General features: G+C 38.8%; 1 protein-coding gene across 10 annotated transcripts in view; it reads left to right on the top strand.

Moving 5' to 3' along the window:
- USP9X (ubiquitin specific peptidase 9 X-linked) overlaps positions 1-15,870 on the top strand; it is a 192,968-nt gene that overhangs the window by 160,202 nt on the left and 16,896 nt on the right. For all 10 annotated transcript variants that reach the window (XM_070067484.1, XM_051827694.2, XM_070067485.1 and 7 more), the window contains 7 exons: positions 395-615; positions 3,009-3,199; positions 8,561-8,734; positions 9,816-9,957; positions 11,974-12,727; positions 13,121-13,244; positions 15,320-15,545. In XM_070067484.1, the coding sequence (XP_069923585.1) occupies positions 395-615; positions 3,009-3,199; positions 8,561-8,734; positions 9,816-9,957; positions 11,974-12,727; positions 13,121-13,244; positions 15,320-15,545 (1,832 nt within the window). The remainder of the gene's footprint in view (positions 1-394; positions 616-3,008; positions 3,200-8,560; positions 8,735-9,815; positions 9,958-11,973; positions 12,728-13,120; positions 13,245-15,319; positions 15,546-15,870) is intronic.

The following is a 15,870-nucleotide window of genomic DNA, read 5'->3' on the forward strand; positions in this document are numbered from 1 at the left end:
TGCTGTGGCCCGGGAAGGCAGTGGAGGATGGCCCAAGTGCTTGCGCCCCTATACCCGCTTAAGAGACCAGGAGGAAGCACCTGGCTCCTGGCTTCAGATAAGTGCAGTGCACCAGCCATAGCGGCCATTTGGGAGGTGAACCAACAGAAGGAAGACCTTTCTCTCTGTCTCTCTAACTCTGTCAAAAAAAAAAAAAAAAAAAAAAAAAGAATCTGCAGTGGTGCTTGTTGCTGCCGTATCTTGGATTTGTTGTAGGGCAAAGCAAACTTAGGGTACTGCTTCAGGTGGCTGTTGGGATGGTAGAATTGTTGTTGCTAGTGTTGCTTTATCAGCCTAACAAGTTGAAAGGATGAAATGGTTGTGTTCATGCTACAAGAATCTTTTCTTTTCTCAGCTTGTGAAGCACTCACTGAATGGGAATACTTGCCACCCGTTGGGCCCCGCCCACCAAAAGGATTTGTGGGGCTGAAAAATGCTGGTGCTACTTGTTACATGAATTCTGTGATTCAGCAACTCTACATGATTCCCTCCATCAGGAATGGTATTCTTGCAATTGAAGGCACAGGTAGTGATGTAGATGACGATATGTCTGGGGATGAGAAGCAGGACAATGAGGTAAATCTTTTTTTTTCTTTGTTTAAAGTTTCTGATACCAGATACTGTTTTCTCTAAGAAAGTATTGTACTTTCTTTTGTTATTGTTGTTTTAAGATTGACTTAGTTGAAAAGCAGAATTAGAGAGATACTTTCCATCAGCTAGTTCACTCCCCAAATGGCCACAACAGACCGAGGCTGGGCCAGGCTGAAGCCAGGAGTCTCTAATTCCATCCAGGTCTCCCACGTGTATGGTAGTCTCTTAGCACTTCACTGGACAGTGAGATTTTTCTTGGTTTTTGTTTTGTTTATATTCTTATTTCTTGCCCTAGACAGTAAGTTTCTAATGGGCAGGGACTGGAGATTGTCTGTTTCTGCAGCAAAGGTTTGAGATGCAATTCAGGGAATATAGAAAGATGTTCAATTAACCGTAAAAACAACTAAATTCTACTCTGTAACTGTCATGTGATTGTGACCTCTAGGGATTTCTGTCTTCATATTACATCTTCTGCCTCTGTATTTTTAAAGTTATGATAAAATACCCATAAAATTTACCATCTTAACCATTCTGAAATTAGCAGTTCATAATGTTGTACACCATCACCACTGTTTATCTCTAGAACTATTTTCATCTTACAAAACTTTGCCTATTAAACATCTCTCTCTTCCCCCAAGAACCCCAACCCCTAGCATCCACCTTTCTGTCTCTTTGTTCTTGACTACTCTTCAAAAGACCTCACATAAGTGGAATCACGCACTATGTGATTTTTCGTGACTGGCTTAATTCATTTAGCATAATGTCCTCAAGGTTCATCCATGTTGTAGCATGTGTAAGAATGTCCTCTTTTTTCAGGCTGAATAAACTTCCATTATTTGTATATATAGGTTGAGTATCTTACCAAAAATGGTTGGGACCAGAAGTGTTTGAAATTTATTTATTTTTAGATTTTGGATTATTTACATAGACTTTGCTGGTTGAACATTCCTAATCTGAATCCAAAATGCTACAAAACCTGAAATTTTCACCCACTGATGCTCAAAAAGTTCTGGATTTTCATATTAGTGATGCTTGATCTGTACCGTGTGTCACTCATGCATTCACATCCATTGGTATGCACTTGGGTTGCTTCTCCATTTTAACTGTTATGAATAAGGCTGCTGTGAACATGGGTGTACAGATTATTCTTTAAGACCCTGTTGGCAATTCTTTTGCCTACCTGCCCAGATGGAGAAGCTTTAAATCCTACAATGATTCTATTTTTAATTTATGAGGAACAACAGTGATCAGGTGATTTTACATTCTGACCAACAGTGCACAAGGATTCTGATTTCTGCATGTCTTCACCAAAATTTGTTATATTCTATTTTGATTGTAGCCATCCTAATTGGTTGTGAGGTAGTATTTTGTTGTGTTTTTACATTTCCCTAATGGTTAGTGGTGTTGAGCATATGTTCCTGTGCTTATTACTGGTCATTTGTATGTCTTCTTTGGGAGAAAATCCCTTGAAATCTTTTATGTATTTTTTAAATCAAGTTGTTTTCTGTTCTGTATGTATTCAGGAGCCAGGAGCTTCCTCCAGGTCTCCCACGTAGGTAGCAGGGGCTCAAGCGCTTGGGCCATCTTCTGCTGCTCTTCCCCAGGCCATTAACAGGGAGCTGGATAGGAGGAAGAACAGCAGCTGGGACACATACTGGCACCGACATGGGGTGCCAGTGTCACAGTGGCTGCCTCTCCACTGTACCACAATGCCATCCCCCAGATACATGATTTTATTTTCACCCACCGTGTAGGTTGCCTTTTTATTCTATTGATAGTGTCTTTGCACCATGAAGTTTCATTTGTGTTTGTTGCCTTTTGTCTTTAGTATCATCTCCAAGAAATCACTGCCAAATCTAACATTTTGAGCCTTTTACCCTGTTTTCACTAAAGAATATTGTGATTTCAGCTCTTAGATTTAGGTCTTTTATCCATTTTGAGTTAGTTTTTGTATATAATGTTACATAAGGGTCCAACTTCATTGTTTTGCATATGGGTGTCCAGATTTCTCAGAACCATTTGTTGAGGAGTACTTCTGTTACTCATTTGTGTATTTTTTTTTGACTGTTTCGAACACTTAATGTACGTTATAAGTGGTAGAGCCTGCACTTGTTTTAAGTCTAACTTAATCTGTTATATTATACTCTTGGTATGTTTTACCTCTCCAAATACATGGTTAGGGTTGCTGGTTACGATACCTCACATGGTAAAATGGTGAGGACAAACACTAATGTTATAAATTGTATGCATTTAAAGTTATATTCAATGGAAATGAGAAAGATAATAGAAGTATAAATCATTTGTTCACTGTTTTGGCATTTGTCAGAACGTACTTATTCTGGATTAGTTCATTCGTGATTTTTTTGTTTTGTTTCTAGAGCAATGTTGATCCCAGGGATGATGTATTTGGATATCCTCAACAATTTGAAGACAAACCAGCATTAAGTAAAACAGAAGACAGGAAAGAATACAACATTGGTGTTCTAAGACACCTTCAGGTCATCTTTGGTCATTTGGCTGCTTCTCGACTACAATACTATGTGCCCAGAGGATTTTGGAAACAGTTCAGGTAAACTATGAATGGGTAGTAATAGTGATATTTCATAAAACTTAATGAACATTTCAATATGCCAAATGATTAACTTCTCAAACCTGTGTTAAGAGGCATCTTTATGTTTAATGTTTAGGCGGTAATGATATTGAAATTGTACTTAGTTGGATTTTTTTCTCTCATTGTCGCTATAGGAGGAGTTAGAAACTGTCTTGGTTAAGGAGGGGCATCATTCTTTAGTCTTTTAAGATGCCTTATTATGAAAACGTCTGATATATACAGAAGTAGAGGGAAAAGTATGAACCTTTTACTCATCACTCAACTTCACAGTTGTCAATTTGTGGTCAGTCTTGTTAAGTCTGTACTCCTTTTGACTTCTTTCCAAATTGGTGGGTTGGTTAGTTTCTTCCTCTCCCCTCCCAAATCTATCTATTTGAAAGGCAGAGTGTCAGAGAGAGCTGGGACTGGACGAGATCTAAGCCAGAAGTCAAAGACTCCATCTGGGTCTCCCAAGTGGGTGATAGGGATTCAAGTACTTGACCGTAATCTGCTGCCTTCCCAAGTGCATTAGCAGAAAGTTGGGTTGGAGGCAGGGGAGCTGGTACTCAAACCAGGATATGGACATCATAATCAGTAGTTTAACCTGCTGTGGACCACAGCACCCACCCCTTCAGATTGTTTTGAAGCAAATCCCAGATATGTTTCGTCCATAAATAATCCAGTATGTATGTATGTTTGTTTTAAAACAACTATTGGGGCCGGCACTATGGCATAGCAGGTAAAGCTGCCACTTGCAGCACCAGCATCCCATATGGGCACCAGTTCCAGTCCCGGCTGCTCCACTTCTGATCCAGCTCTCTGCTATGGCCTGGGAAAGCAGGGGAAGATGGCCCAAGTCCTTGGGCTCCAGCACCCGCGTGGGAGACCTGGAGGAAGTTCCTGGCTCCTGGTTTTGGATCTGCACAGCTCCAGCTGTTGCGGCCATCTGGGGAGTGAACCAGCAGATGGAAGACCTCTCTCTGCCTCTGCCTCTCTGTAACTCTGCCTTTCAAATAAATAATAAATCTTTTTTAAAAAATTACTATCATGCTATTATCATGTCTCTCAAATATGTCTGTCAGTGTTGGAATTTACCCAGTTATCTCATAATTTTAAAGTTAAGATACAAATGAGGTACATATGCCAAAAATGGTTAATAATGACTCTTAAATCTCTTACCACCACCACAACCACCCCCACTTTACAGTTATTGGGAGGAAGAATAAAAAGAAATAGTTTGTCTTGTAGATTTTCCCACAGTCTGAACTTTATTGGTGAGATAGGTACATATTCTTTTTTAATATTTTCTGTTTGCATCAGCCCCCTGCATCTCCTGTAAATGCCTAGTGAGATCTGGATGCTTGATCAGACTGAGATGTTATTTTTCTTCTCATGGAATGGATAAACAAGGCTACTTCACATGTAGTGATGTTTATCTCCTTGGGAAGTAGCACATGTCTTTGTATTATGTTAATAGTCGTTAATTATCTGTCTTAATATCTCATCAAGATCACAAAATACCAATATTCTAATTTTATCATTCTTTTATTTTTATTAGCTGGGATAATTTTTCCTCACCAACTATTTGGGTACTCTGATTCCTAAAGTGGATGTAGTACAGTGACACACACACATCCATACCCAGTTCACCATGTCAGTTCTTTATTCCCCTAACTAGGCTCCCTGCTTAATCTGTACTAGGCCTTGCAGGCACTACCTTTCCTCCCAGCTATGCTTTTGCCCTTTCAGTTGCATCATCCACTCCAGTTCTCTTTTTTCCCTGGCTTTTCCCATCTCTGCTCTAAGGCTTTCAGCATTTCTGTTCCTGCTGTTCCAAATCACTCTGAAACTTTTTGAGCTTTTATCTTAAGAATTGTCACTCAATTTATAGTGTTCTCTCTCCTAATACCTTTGTTTTTTTATTCCCTATGCTAGTGTAGCTCAGTTTTTCTACACTAGCACTCTGGAATTACCACACTACAGACACATAATCTAATCTACTCTTGATCCATGTGGGTTAGTTAACCATGTTGCCTGCACTCCTCTAGTTTTTTTTGTTTTTGAACATTTCAGACCTGCAGGTTAAAAAGTTGTATGATAATCACCTTAACTCTTTACCTAGATTTATGATTTTGTTAACATTTTACCATATTTGGTTATCTTATGTATGTATGCTTACATTATAGTTTGTTTTTTTCAAACCCAATTGATGGTAAGTAGCAACCATGATACTTCTAAACTTTTAATGTGTATCCTCTGATAATAATACTGTTGTCCTACTTAAATTACTTTGGTGTAATGATTTTACTCTATATAACATTGAATAATCTGTAATATTCATTGGTATATATTCTAATTTCTCTAAAATGACCTTTTAAGTCTTAGGGTTTTTTTTTTGTTTTGTTTTGTTTTTTCTTTATCAGAAAGGAATCACAAGAATTTGTTACCTCTTTGTTCCACTTTTAATCTAAAATAGTTCCCCTTGACATTGATATTTTTGAAGAGTTTCAAGCTAGTTATCTTGCAAAATGTCTGCCCTGATTTATGTGATGGTTCTCTTATGATTGTATTCATGTTAAATTTTGGGAAGGAGGGCAAGAAAACTATATAAGTATGTTATATGCTTCTTTTTTTAACTTTTATTTAATAAATACAAATTTCCAAAGTACAGTTTATGGATTACAATGGCTCCCCCCCCCATAACTTCCTTCCCACCCACAACCCTCCCATCTCCCGCTCCCCCTCCCTCTCCCATTCCATTCGCATCAAGATTCATTTTCAATTCTCTTTATATACAGATCAATTTAGTATATATTAAGTAAAGATTTCAACAGTTTTCACCCACACCAAAACACAAAGTGTAAAATACTGTTTGAGTACTAGTTATAGCATTAATTCACATTGTACAACACATTAAGGACAGAGATTCTACATGAGGAGTAAGTGCACAGTGACTCCTGTTGTTGACTTAACAAATTGACACTCTTGTTTATGACGTCAGTAATCACCCGAGGCTCTTGTCATGAACTGCCAAGGCTGTGGAAGCATTTTGAGTTCTCTAACTCTGATCTTATTTAGACAAGGTCATAGTCAAAGTGGAAGTTCTCTCCTCCCTTCAGAGAAACGTACCTCCTTCTTTGATGGCCCATTCTTTCCACTGGGATCTCACTCACAGAGATCTTTCATTTAGGTTTGTTTGTTGTTGTTGTTGTTATTGTTTTTTTTTTTTTTTTTTTTTTTTTTTTGCCAGAGTGTCTTGGCTTTCCATGCCTAAAATACTCTCCCCATGGGTGCTTCAGCCAGATTCGAATGCCTTAAGGGCTGATTCTGAGGCCAGAATGCTGTTTAGGACATCTGCCACTCTATAAGTGCTGTGTATCCTGCTTCCCATGTTGGATCATTCTCCCTTTTTTATTCTATCAGTTAGTATTAGCAGACACTAGTCTTGTTTATGTGATCTCTTTGACTCTTAGACCTATCATTATGATCAATTGTGAACAGAAATTGATCACTGGGACTAGTGAGATGGCATTGGTACATGCCACCTTGATGGGATTGTATTGGAATCCCCTGGCACGTTTCTAACTATGCCATTTGGAGCAAGTCAGCTTGAGCATGTCCCAGATTGTACATCTCCTCCCTCTCTTATTCCCACTCTTATATTTAACAGAGATCACTTTTCAGTTAAATTTAAACACCTAAGAATAATTGTGTTAGAGTTCGACGAATAGTATTAAATAGAACAAAAAAAAACACTACAAAATTATGTTGCATGCTTCTTACCATGCACCTTCTGACTCAGTGCAGAATCACTTGGTATCTTAACAGATTTCTCATTGTAAAGGATACCATTTTTCTTTGTTAGTTATTACATTGACTACATATGAAAGTACGGGAGGTTGGGTATAGATTAAAAATAAAGAGAAAGGGCTGGTGTCATTTCCAATAATGAAACAGATTGATTTTAACAACTAATGATGTGTCTGACTTTAAACTTACTGTGTACAAATTGTTTTATTTTAATTGAGATGACATTATTTGCTACATAGAAGTGTTATCAAAAGAGTTCCTTTACCCAGGCACTTCAGTATGGGATGCAGACATCCAAAACAACATCTTAACCTTTCAGTTTTTATTTAGAATAATCAATTTAAGAATAAATTGTATCTATTTACTATGTTTTCCAATAATTTAAATAAAATGAAAGAAATAAAGTGTAATTCCAACACCTACGTAAGAATAAGACTTGAAAGGCAGAGACATCTTCCATCCATTGGTTCACTCCCCAAATGGCCGCAGCAGCCAGGGCTGGGCCAGGCCAAAGCGAGGAGCCTGGAATTCCATCCAGGTCTTGTGCGAGTGGCAAGTACTTTGGCCATCTGCTACTGCTTTCCCAAGCACGTTGGCAGAGAGATAGATCAGAAATAGAGTAGCCAGGACTTGAGTTGGCACTCACATTGGATGCTGGCATCACAGGCAGTGGCTTAACCCACTGTGCCACGATGGCAGTGGCCAGTGGTTAAGATGCTAGTTGAGAGGCCCACATCCCATGTCATTGTCTGACTCTGGCTGTTGGTTCCAGCTTTCTGCTAATACATACTCTTGGAGGCAGCAGTAATGTCTCAAGTAGTTGGGTCCATGCCATCAAGGTCAACCAAGACCTTGTTTACTTGACTCCTGGCTTCAGCCTTGGTAGAGGGTTGTTAGGAGCATTTAGGGAGTGAACCAGAGGATGTGAGTGCTTTCTGATGTGTTTTTTCAAATAAGTTTTTTTTTTTTTTTTTTTAAAGAATACTTACATAAGGCAGACATTTCTTGCTAATGCACATCTGGGAGGCAGCAGTGATGGCTTAAGCATTTGAGTTCCTGGCTCCTAGCCTCACCTGTCCCCTTTTCCCCCAGTACTACTCTGGTGTTGTAGGCATTTGGGGAGTGAACCAATGAGAGATCTCTGTCTCTCTTCTCTCAAATGCATAATAAAGACACTTAAAAAGTTAAACCAAAAAAAAAAAAAAGTTTCATATACAGTATTACCTAGAGCAGCCATCCTTCTTGGAGCCATCCTGTCCTATCCATCAATCACACCAGTAGTTTCAAGGCAGTTCTTTGCCACTGGAGTACTAATTTTATGTTAGCCTAACTCTCCCTTCACTACACTGTCTAGGTAGAGTGTGCTTTTTTGTTTCTGTTTTTTTGCCCTATACTTCTTCATTTAATTGAAGAATGAAATCTCAGTTTATATACTATCATTTTGTGGATGTGTTGCTTTTTTTCTCCCTAAAATTGAACAGCATATAATTCTAAGAATGTCACATGTTACATGTTTTATTCATTTCTTAGGCTTTGGGGTGAGCCTGTTAATCTACGTGAACAACATGATGCTTTAGAATTTTTTAACTCGTTGGTGGATAGTTTAGATGAAGCTTTAAAAGCCTTGGGACATCCAGCTATGCTAAGTAAAGTCTTAGGAGGTTCCTTTGCTGATCAGAAAATTTGCCAAGGCTGCCCACACAGGTAAGCAAGCAGTAATGACATTGAAAATATGTTCTTGTGTGTGTGTGTGTGTGTGTGTGTGTAGACAGACAAAAAAAAATTTTTTTTGACTGGACCTTAACAAAAGTGGAGGATGCCGCTGAATACTGAATGTCATAAATTGAATGAATTACACATTGCACATACCTTACCACTTGGGAGCTTTTCCTTTTTCTTGGTTACTTTTGGTTCCTTTTATTCTGCCTAATCTTACTATTTCATGCTCTTATGTTCTTTTATGTGAGATTATTATTCTTGAGGAAATAAAATGGTATTTTGTATAACTATATGTGTTACTTATAAATCTACCCTTCAGGTTAGAATGTAAGAAGTATTTATTTATTTGAAAGAGTTACATAGAGAAAGAGAGAGAGAAAGTCTTCCATGCCTCACTGGCATCCCATGTGGGTTCCGGTTCAAGTCCTGGCTGTTCGACTTCTAATCTAGCTCCCTGCTAATGCACCTGGGAAAGCAGCAGCAGATGGCCCAAGTGTTTGGGCACCTGCACCCACGTTGGAGACCTGGAAAGAGGCTCCTGGCTTCGGCCTGCCCTGGGATTACTGCCATTTGGGAAGTGAACCAGCAGGTGGAAGACTGCCTCTGCCTCCCAAATAAATATATATATATATCTTTAAAAAAAAAAAAAAAAAAGAAAGAAAGAAACCCTATCCAGAACTTAAATTCATGCTTTGGCTGTGATATGAATTACTTCCTGAACAAATAACACTAAAAGTAGCATGATAAGCTATAAAGAGCTTAAGCTGTTAGAATCAGAATTTCACCTAGTGATATTGATTAAGTTAACCCAGTGCTCTCTAATGCTCTAATGTGAGTTGGTGATATTTCTCTAATAGATTTGTCATGGAGACAGCCTAATATCTGTAGCCTGTAAATAGCCTAATATATTGCTCAGGACAGGGTAAGGACTAACAATACATGTTAGTCATCATTTATTGGTAACATCCTACAGTTTATAGATTTTGTATTGTGTAATAAACATTGCAAATGTAGATTTCTGTAAGTTATTAGTAAACTAAGGAATAATCCTTTTTGATCATTTTAGGTACGAATGTGAAGAATCTTTCACAACTTTGAATGTAGACATTAGAAACCACCAAAATCTTCTTGATTCTCTGGAACAGTATGTCAAAGGAGATTTATTAGAAGGTGCAAATGCATATCATTGTGAAAAATGCAATAAGAAGGTAAGGATTATCCAGTTTTATTTAAAGTAATTATCATATTTAGTTCATCCTCAGAATCTGCCCTCTTGTTCTGTACCCTACTTTGTTACAGTGATAACAGAGATCATCAAGATAATAATTGATTTAAAGATTTGTCAGGGAAATATTAACAAATAATACCAGAGGGACTAGGGAACACAGGTAAGTAAGGGTAAATGATTTTAGAAATCATAGTAGCTTAAAAATCTCATTCTCAAGAGTTACACACTTTGATCTCTACAAAGAAACACAACTTCTGTGGGACCCCTCAAAGCTTCAGAGCTGGATAAAGAAAAACATTCTTCCCCTCATGTCTAGGGTCACTCATGGAGACTACTTTGCTGAAACTTAATTATTTAACCATGTAAGATGTCTTTTACCACTTGCGGTTTTAAAGCCATTTTTTAATCAGATTTCTAGACCAACCTGATTGATTTTTAGCTGTGGGAACTTTGCTCTGAGAGAATTCACACAAAAGTGGGTACTTCAAAAAGTTCGTGGAAAATGAGTTTATTTTGGTATGAAAAGTTTGATGTGTTTTTTTCGTATATGGAAAGTGCATGTTAGGAAAAAACTTTCCATGGGTTTCAGATTTGTTTTTTGTGCTAAAATTAACTCATACATTAAATTTTATTTTTCCATGAAATTTTTTTAAGTACCCTTGTACAATAAATAAATAATGTTTGTCTTTTGGGGTTTCCAAACTCACCACCAAGTCACCTGTGTTACTTTGACATTATGAATTACTTAGAAAGGTACTAAATTCTAAGAAAGTGAAATTATGGGTTATAAAGCCATACTGCCTGCCACCCACAGCTCAGAGACTTAAGTTACTTAACCTCTCTGTGACCCCTGATCGCCTCATTCTTAAAATTCAGTGGTAGGGCTGGTGCCGTGGCTCACTTGGTTAATCTTCCGCTTGTGGTGCCGGCAACCCATATGGGCGCTGGGGTTCTAGTCCCAGTTGCTCCTCTTCCAGTCCAGCTCTCTGCTGTGGTCCTGGAGGGCAGTGGAGGATGGCCCAAGTGCTTGGGCCCTGCACCCGCATGGGAGACCAGGAGGAAGCTCCTGGCTTTGGATCAGCACGACGCCGGCTGTAGTGGCCATTTGGGGAGTGAACCAACGGAAGGAAGACCTTTCTCCCTCTCTTTCTCACTGTCTATAACTCTACCTATCCAAAAAAAAATTCAGTGGTGCTCTGCTAGAGAAGATTGTATTAAATATTACTTCTTGTGCAGCCCACAGCATGTATTACCTAGTATCCAATTGCCCAGTATATGTTAATTGCTATTATTGTTACAGTATGTCTTTAGTTATTTTCACAGCAGACCTTCAGTAGAGTAACAGTAAACATCAAGTAAGTAATAATGTTTAGATAGCAGTGACACATAGAAACCAGGCAATAAATAAATGTCTATCACTAATTTTTGCGATCTATAGCAGATGGCATAAGCTGTTTACATATTATATTTTAGTTAACATTTAAATCAGTTGTGTCAATGTCATGTGTTTATACTTAGAAATTCAGATAAATCTTAACAGGATTGTAATGCCATTTGAAAGTTTGCTTTTTTGAGGAGGCATGTTAGCCTAATGGCTAGGATGCAAACATCTCATATTGTAGTACATTGTCCAATGTGCTGTATGTACTGACTCCTGACTCTAGCTTCCTGCTAATACAGACCCTGGGAGACAGTGGTGATATTCAGTTTTTGGGGTCTCTGCTTACCCATATGGGTGACTGGATTGAGTTCCTGGCTTCAGCCTAACCCAGCCTTGGCCTTTGTGACCATTTGAGGAGTGAACCAGCTGATGGGAGCATGGTGTGTGTGTGTGTGTGTGTGTGTCTGGGTGTGTGTGTGTGTCTGGGTGAGTGTGGGTGTGTCTTAAAGAGTTTTGGCTTCTTTTTTTCTTTAAAGTTTTGTGGCTTTTTGTTATGCTTGCTTATTTGCAGTGGATTCTAATAGAACATCCAACAACCTTCCTTGTTTATTTCAGGTTGATACCGTAAAACGCTTGCTAATTAAAAAATTACCTCCTGTTCTTGCTATCCAACTAAAACGATTTGACTATGACTGGGAGAGAGAATGTGCAATCAAGTTCAATGATTATTTTGAATTTCCCCGCGAGCTGGATATGGAACCTTACACAGTTGCAGGTGTTGCTAAGCTGGAAGGAGATAACGTAAACCCAGAGAGTCAATTGATACAACAGAATGAGCAGTCTGAAAGTGAATCAGCAGGAAGTACAAAATACAGACTTGTAGGTGTGCTTGTACACAGTGGTCAAGCAAGTGGGGGGCATTATTATTCTTACATCATTCAAAGAAATGGTGGAGATGGTGAGAGAAATCGCTGGTACAAATTTGATGATGGGGATGTAACAGAGTGTAAAATGGACGATGATGAAGAAATGAAAAACCAGTGTTTTGGTGGAGAGTACATGGGAGAAGTGTTTGATCACATGATGAAACGTATGTCATACAGGCGCCAGAAAAGGTGGTGGAATGCTTATATACTTTTTTATGAACGAATGGACACAATAGACCAAGATGATGAGTTGATAAGATATATCTCAGAGCTTGCGATCACCACAAGACCCCATCAGATTATTATGCCATCAGCCATTGAGAGAAGCGTACGCAAACAGAATGTGCAGTTCATGCATAATCGAATGCAGTACAGTTTGGAATATTTTCAGTTTATGAAAAAACTGCTTACATGTAATGGTATTTACTTAAACCCTCCTCCAGGTAAGTACCAATAATAATAACAGTTCTCATGGGATTGTTAAGTTCATATAAATTAACGTTTTCACTAAACGGGTGCAAATTTTTGCTTCTGGTTATTAAAGTTACATTTAAGGTGACTCTTAACCTTTGAGCAGTATATATTGACTTATTGTTTGGAAATAGAAACTTATTTTAACAGTTGATTTTTGACTAGTTTGAAATGTGCTTGAGTGAGCTGCTAAAATTTAGAATCAGAATGATCTCATACGTGCCCTGAGAAGGGTTTTTTTTTTTTTTTAAAACAACTTAAGGAATTCTCACAAATAGTGGAAATGCAGACTTGTTTAGAAAATGGGACTTGAAAATGAAAATTTGAGTTTTTAGAAAAATATGTATTCTACTTTTCTTCACTAGGGCAAGATCACCTGTTACCTGAAGCAGAAGAAATAACTATGATTAGTATTCAGCTTGCTGCTAGATTCCTGTTTACTACAGGATTTCACACAAAGAAAATAGTCCGTGGCTCTGCCAGTGATTGGTACATTGTTTTGAATTTTCATATCTATTATACTAAAATTAAATTTGGTTCTTTAATAGACTGTTTTTTCCAAACCGTGAGACTCTTTATTTCAGATTTGAAATGCAGAATAAAGAAATCTCTTGGTAGCAAATGGTGGGAAAAATCATTTAAATACTTAAGTCTAAACATGATCTTTTATTATTCAGAAACTGACTTGTGCCTCTATTAACTTTGTATCATATATTTGATATCCCTGTATAAATTATTGAGGTTGAAAAATCTAAGCTATTTAATCATGAAAATGTATTTAGCTTTCCTAGATTAAACTCTGATATAGATTAAAATGGTTTTGGGGTAGATGTTTGGTGTCGTAGTTAAGATGTCATTTGGGACACCTGCATCCCATATCTGGGTGCCTGGGTTTGAGCCTCAGCTCCTTCTGATTTCAGTTTACTACTGATATACACCCTGGGGAGCAGCAGATGATGGTTTAAATCAGGGGTGTGGAATCTTTTCTCTTTTTTTTTTCCTTTTAAAGATCCATTCATTTATTTGAAAGGCAGAGTTACAGAGAAGCAGAGGTAGAGAGAGGTCTTCCATATGATGGCCCACTCCCCAGATGACCATAATGGCCAGAGCTGCACCAATCAGGAGCCAGGAGCCACCTCTGGGTCTCCCATGTGGGTACAGGAGCCCAAGGACTTGGGCCATCTTCTACTGCTTTCCCAGGCCACAGCAGAGAGCCGGATCGGAAGTAGAACAGCTGGATCTCAAACTGGTGCCCAAAAGGGATGCCAGCAATGCAGGCAATGGCCTTACCTGCTACGCCACAGCGCCAGCCCCGGAACCTTTTTTCTCCCAAGAGCCATTTGGATATAACATTATTTGGGAGCATACAAAATTATCAACTTAAAAATCAGCCTGCTTGGGGCCAGTGCCGTAGCTCACTTGGTTAATCCTCCGCCTGTGGTGCCGGCATCCCATATGGGCACGGGGTTCTAATCCCAGTTGCTCCTCTTCCAGTCCAGCTCTCTGCTGTGGCCCGGGAGTGCAGTGGAGGATGGCCCAAGTTCTTGGGCCCTGCACCCGCATGGGAGACCAGGAGAAGCTCCTGGCTTCAGATCGGCGCAGCGCTGGCCGTAGCGGCCATTTGGGGGTGAACCAACAGAAGGAAGACCTTATACCTTTAAAAAAAATAGCCTGCTATAGATTTATTGAGGTTGAGTCTCGCCTGCAGTTACCTTGGCAGGGCCTGCCATTCCCATCCATGGCTTAAGTAGTTGGGTTCCTGCCACCCATGTGGCAGACCCCAATAGAGTTCCTGACTCCTGGCTTCAGCTTGGCTCAGCCCTGGCTAATGGAGACATTTGGGGCATAAACAAGCTGATGGAAAATCCAGTGTGTGTGTGTCTACAAAGTTAAAATGGCTTTCTAAAGTTTCTAACTGTGCAAGTGTAGAGGCTGTTAAGATACCTTGGTTTAATAATTTTTACTTATCCAGAAGTAAGATACTGTGGGAATGACAGAGTATTTGTTATTGAGTTTAGAAGAATTTGTTACTGGATTTTTAGAAGATAATACAAGCTTTCACCAGTTTTTAACTATGAAAGTAGACCAAGTCATACTGTATTCATCATTTTTTTTTTTAAGATTTTATTTATTTGAGAGAGTTACAGAGAGAGGTCTTCCATCTGCTGGTTCACACCCCAAATGACCACATCGTCCAGAGCTGCGCCAATCTGAAGCCAGGAGCCAGGAGCTTCCTTTGATCTCCCGCATGGGTGCAGGGGCCCAAGTACTTGGACCATCTTCTATGGCTTTCCCAGGCCGTAGCAGAGAGCTGGGTCGGAAGAGGAGCAGCTGGGACTAGAATTGGCGCCCATATGGGGTGCTGATGTTGCAGGCGGAGGATTAACCTACTGCACCACAGCACCGGCCCCGTCATTTTAATATTACTGCTAGAAGCAACCATTACTGATTCTTTCCCCTGAGTCCTTTCTTTTTTTATTTTTTTTTATTCTTTACAGAGACCCATCTCTCTACTGTAAAAAAACCAAGTTAATGATATTCATAGATTTGTTTGTTTGTTTTAGGTATGATGCATTATGTATTCTCCTTCGTCACAGCAAGAATGTACGTTTTTGGTTTGCTCATAATGTCCTTTTTAATGTTTCAAATCGCTTCTCTGAATACCTTTTGGAGTGCCCTAGTGCAGAAGTAAGGGGCGCATTTGCAAAACTTATAGTTTTTATTGCACATTTTTCCTTGCAAGATGGACCATGTCCTTCACCTTTTGCATCTCCTGGACCTTCTAGTCAGGTAATCACACAGCTTTCTGATTGATTAAATGCTTGCCAAAAAATGTTTCCTGAAAGTCCAAATTACAAACAATATGTGCATATGTTTGATGTGTTTACCAAACTAACATACATACACAATCTAGTCTGTGAGTTCCATTAAAATTACAGCATCGTAATAATAATTACTGGCTATTTTAAAATATAAGGAAATTTTCTCTGTTCAGCTACATGTGGTAGCTTAATTATAAACTTACTGTTAAGTCAGTATTTTCAAGTTTTTCTTAATAGACAAATTTCTTTAAAATTGTGACACTGTGAAGGATTTATGATGTCTACCTCAGGTC

The sequence above is a fragment of the Oryctolagus cuniculus genome, chromosome X (genome assembly GCF_964237555.1).
Source record: "Oryctolagus cuniculus chromosome X, mOryCun1.1, whole genome shotgun sequence".
In the NCBI taxonomy this organism is placed as follows: Eukaryota; Metazoa; Chordata; class Mammalia; order Lagomorpha; family Leporidae; genus Oryctolagus; species Oryctolagus cuniculus.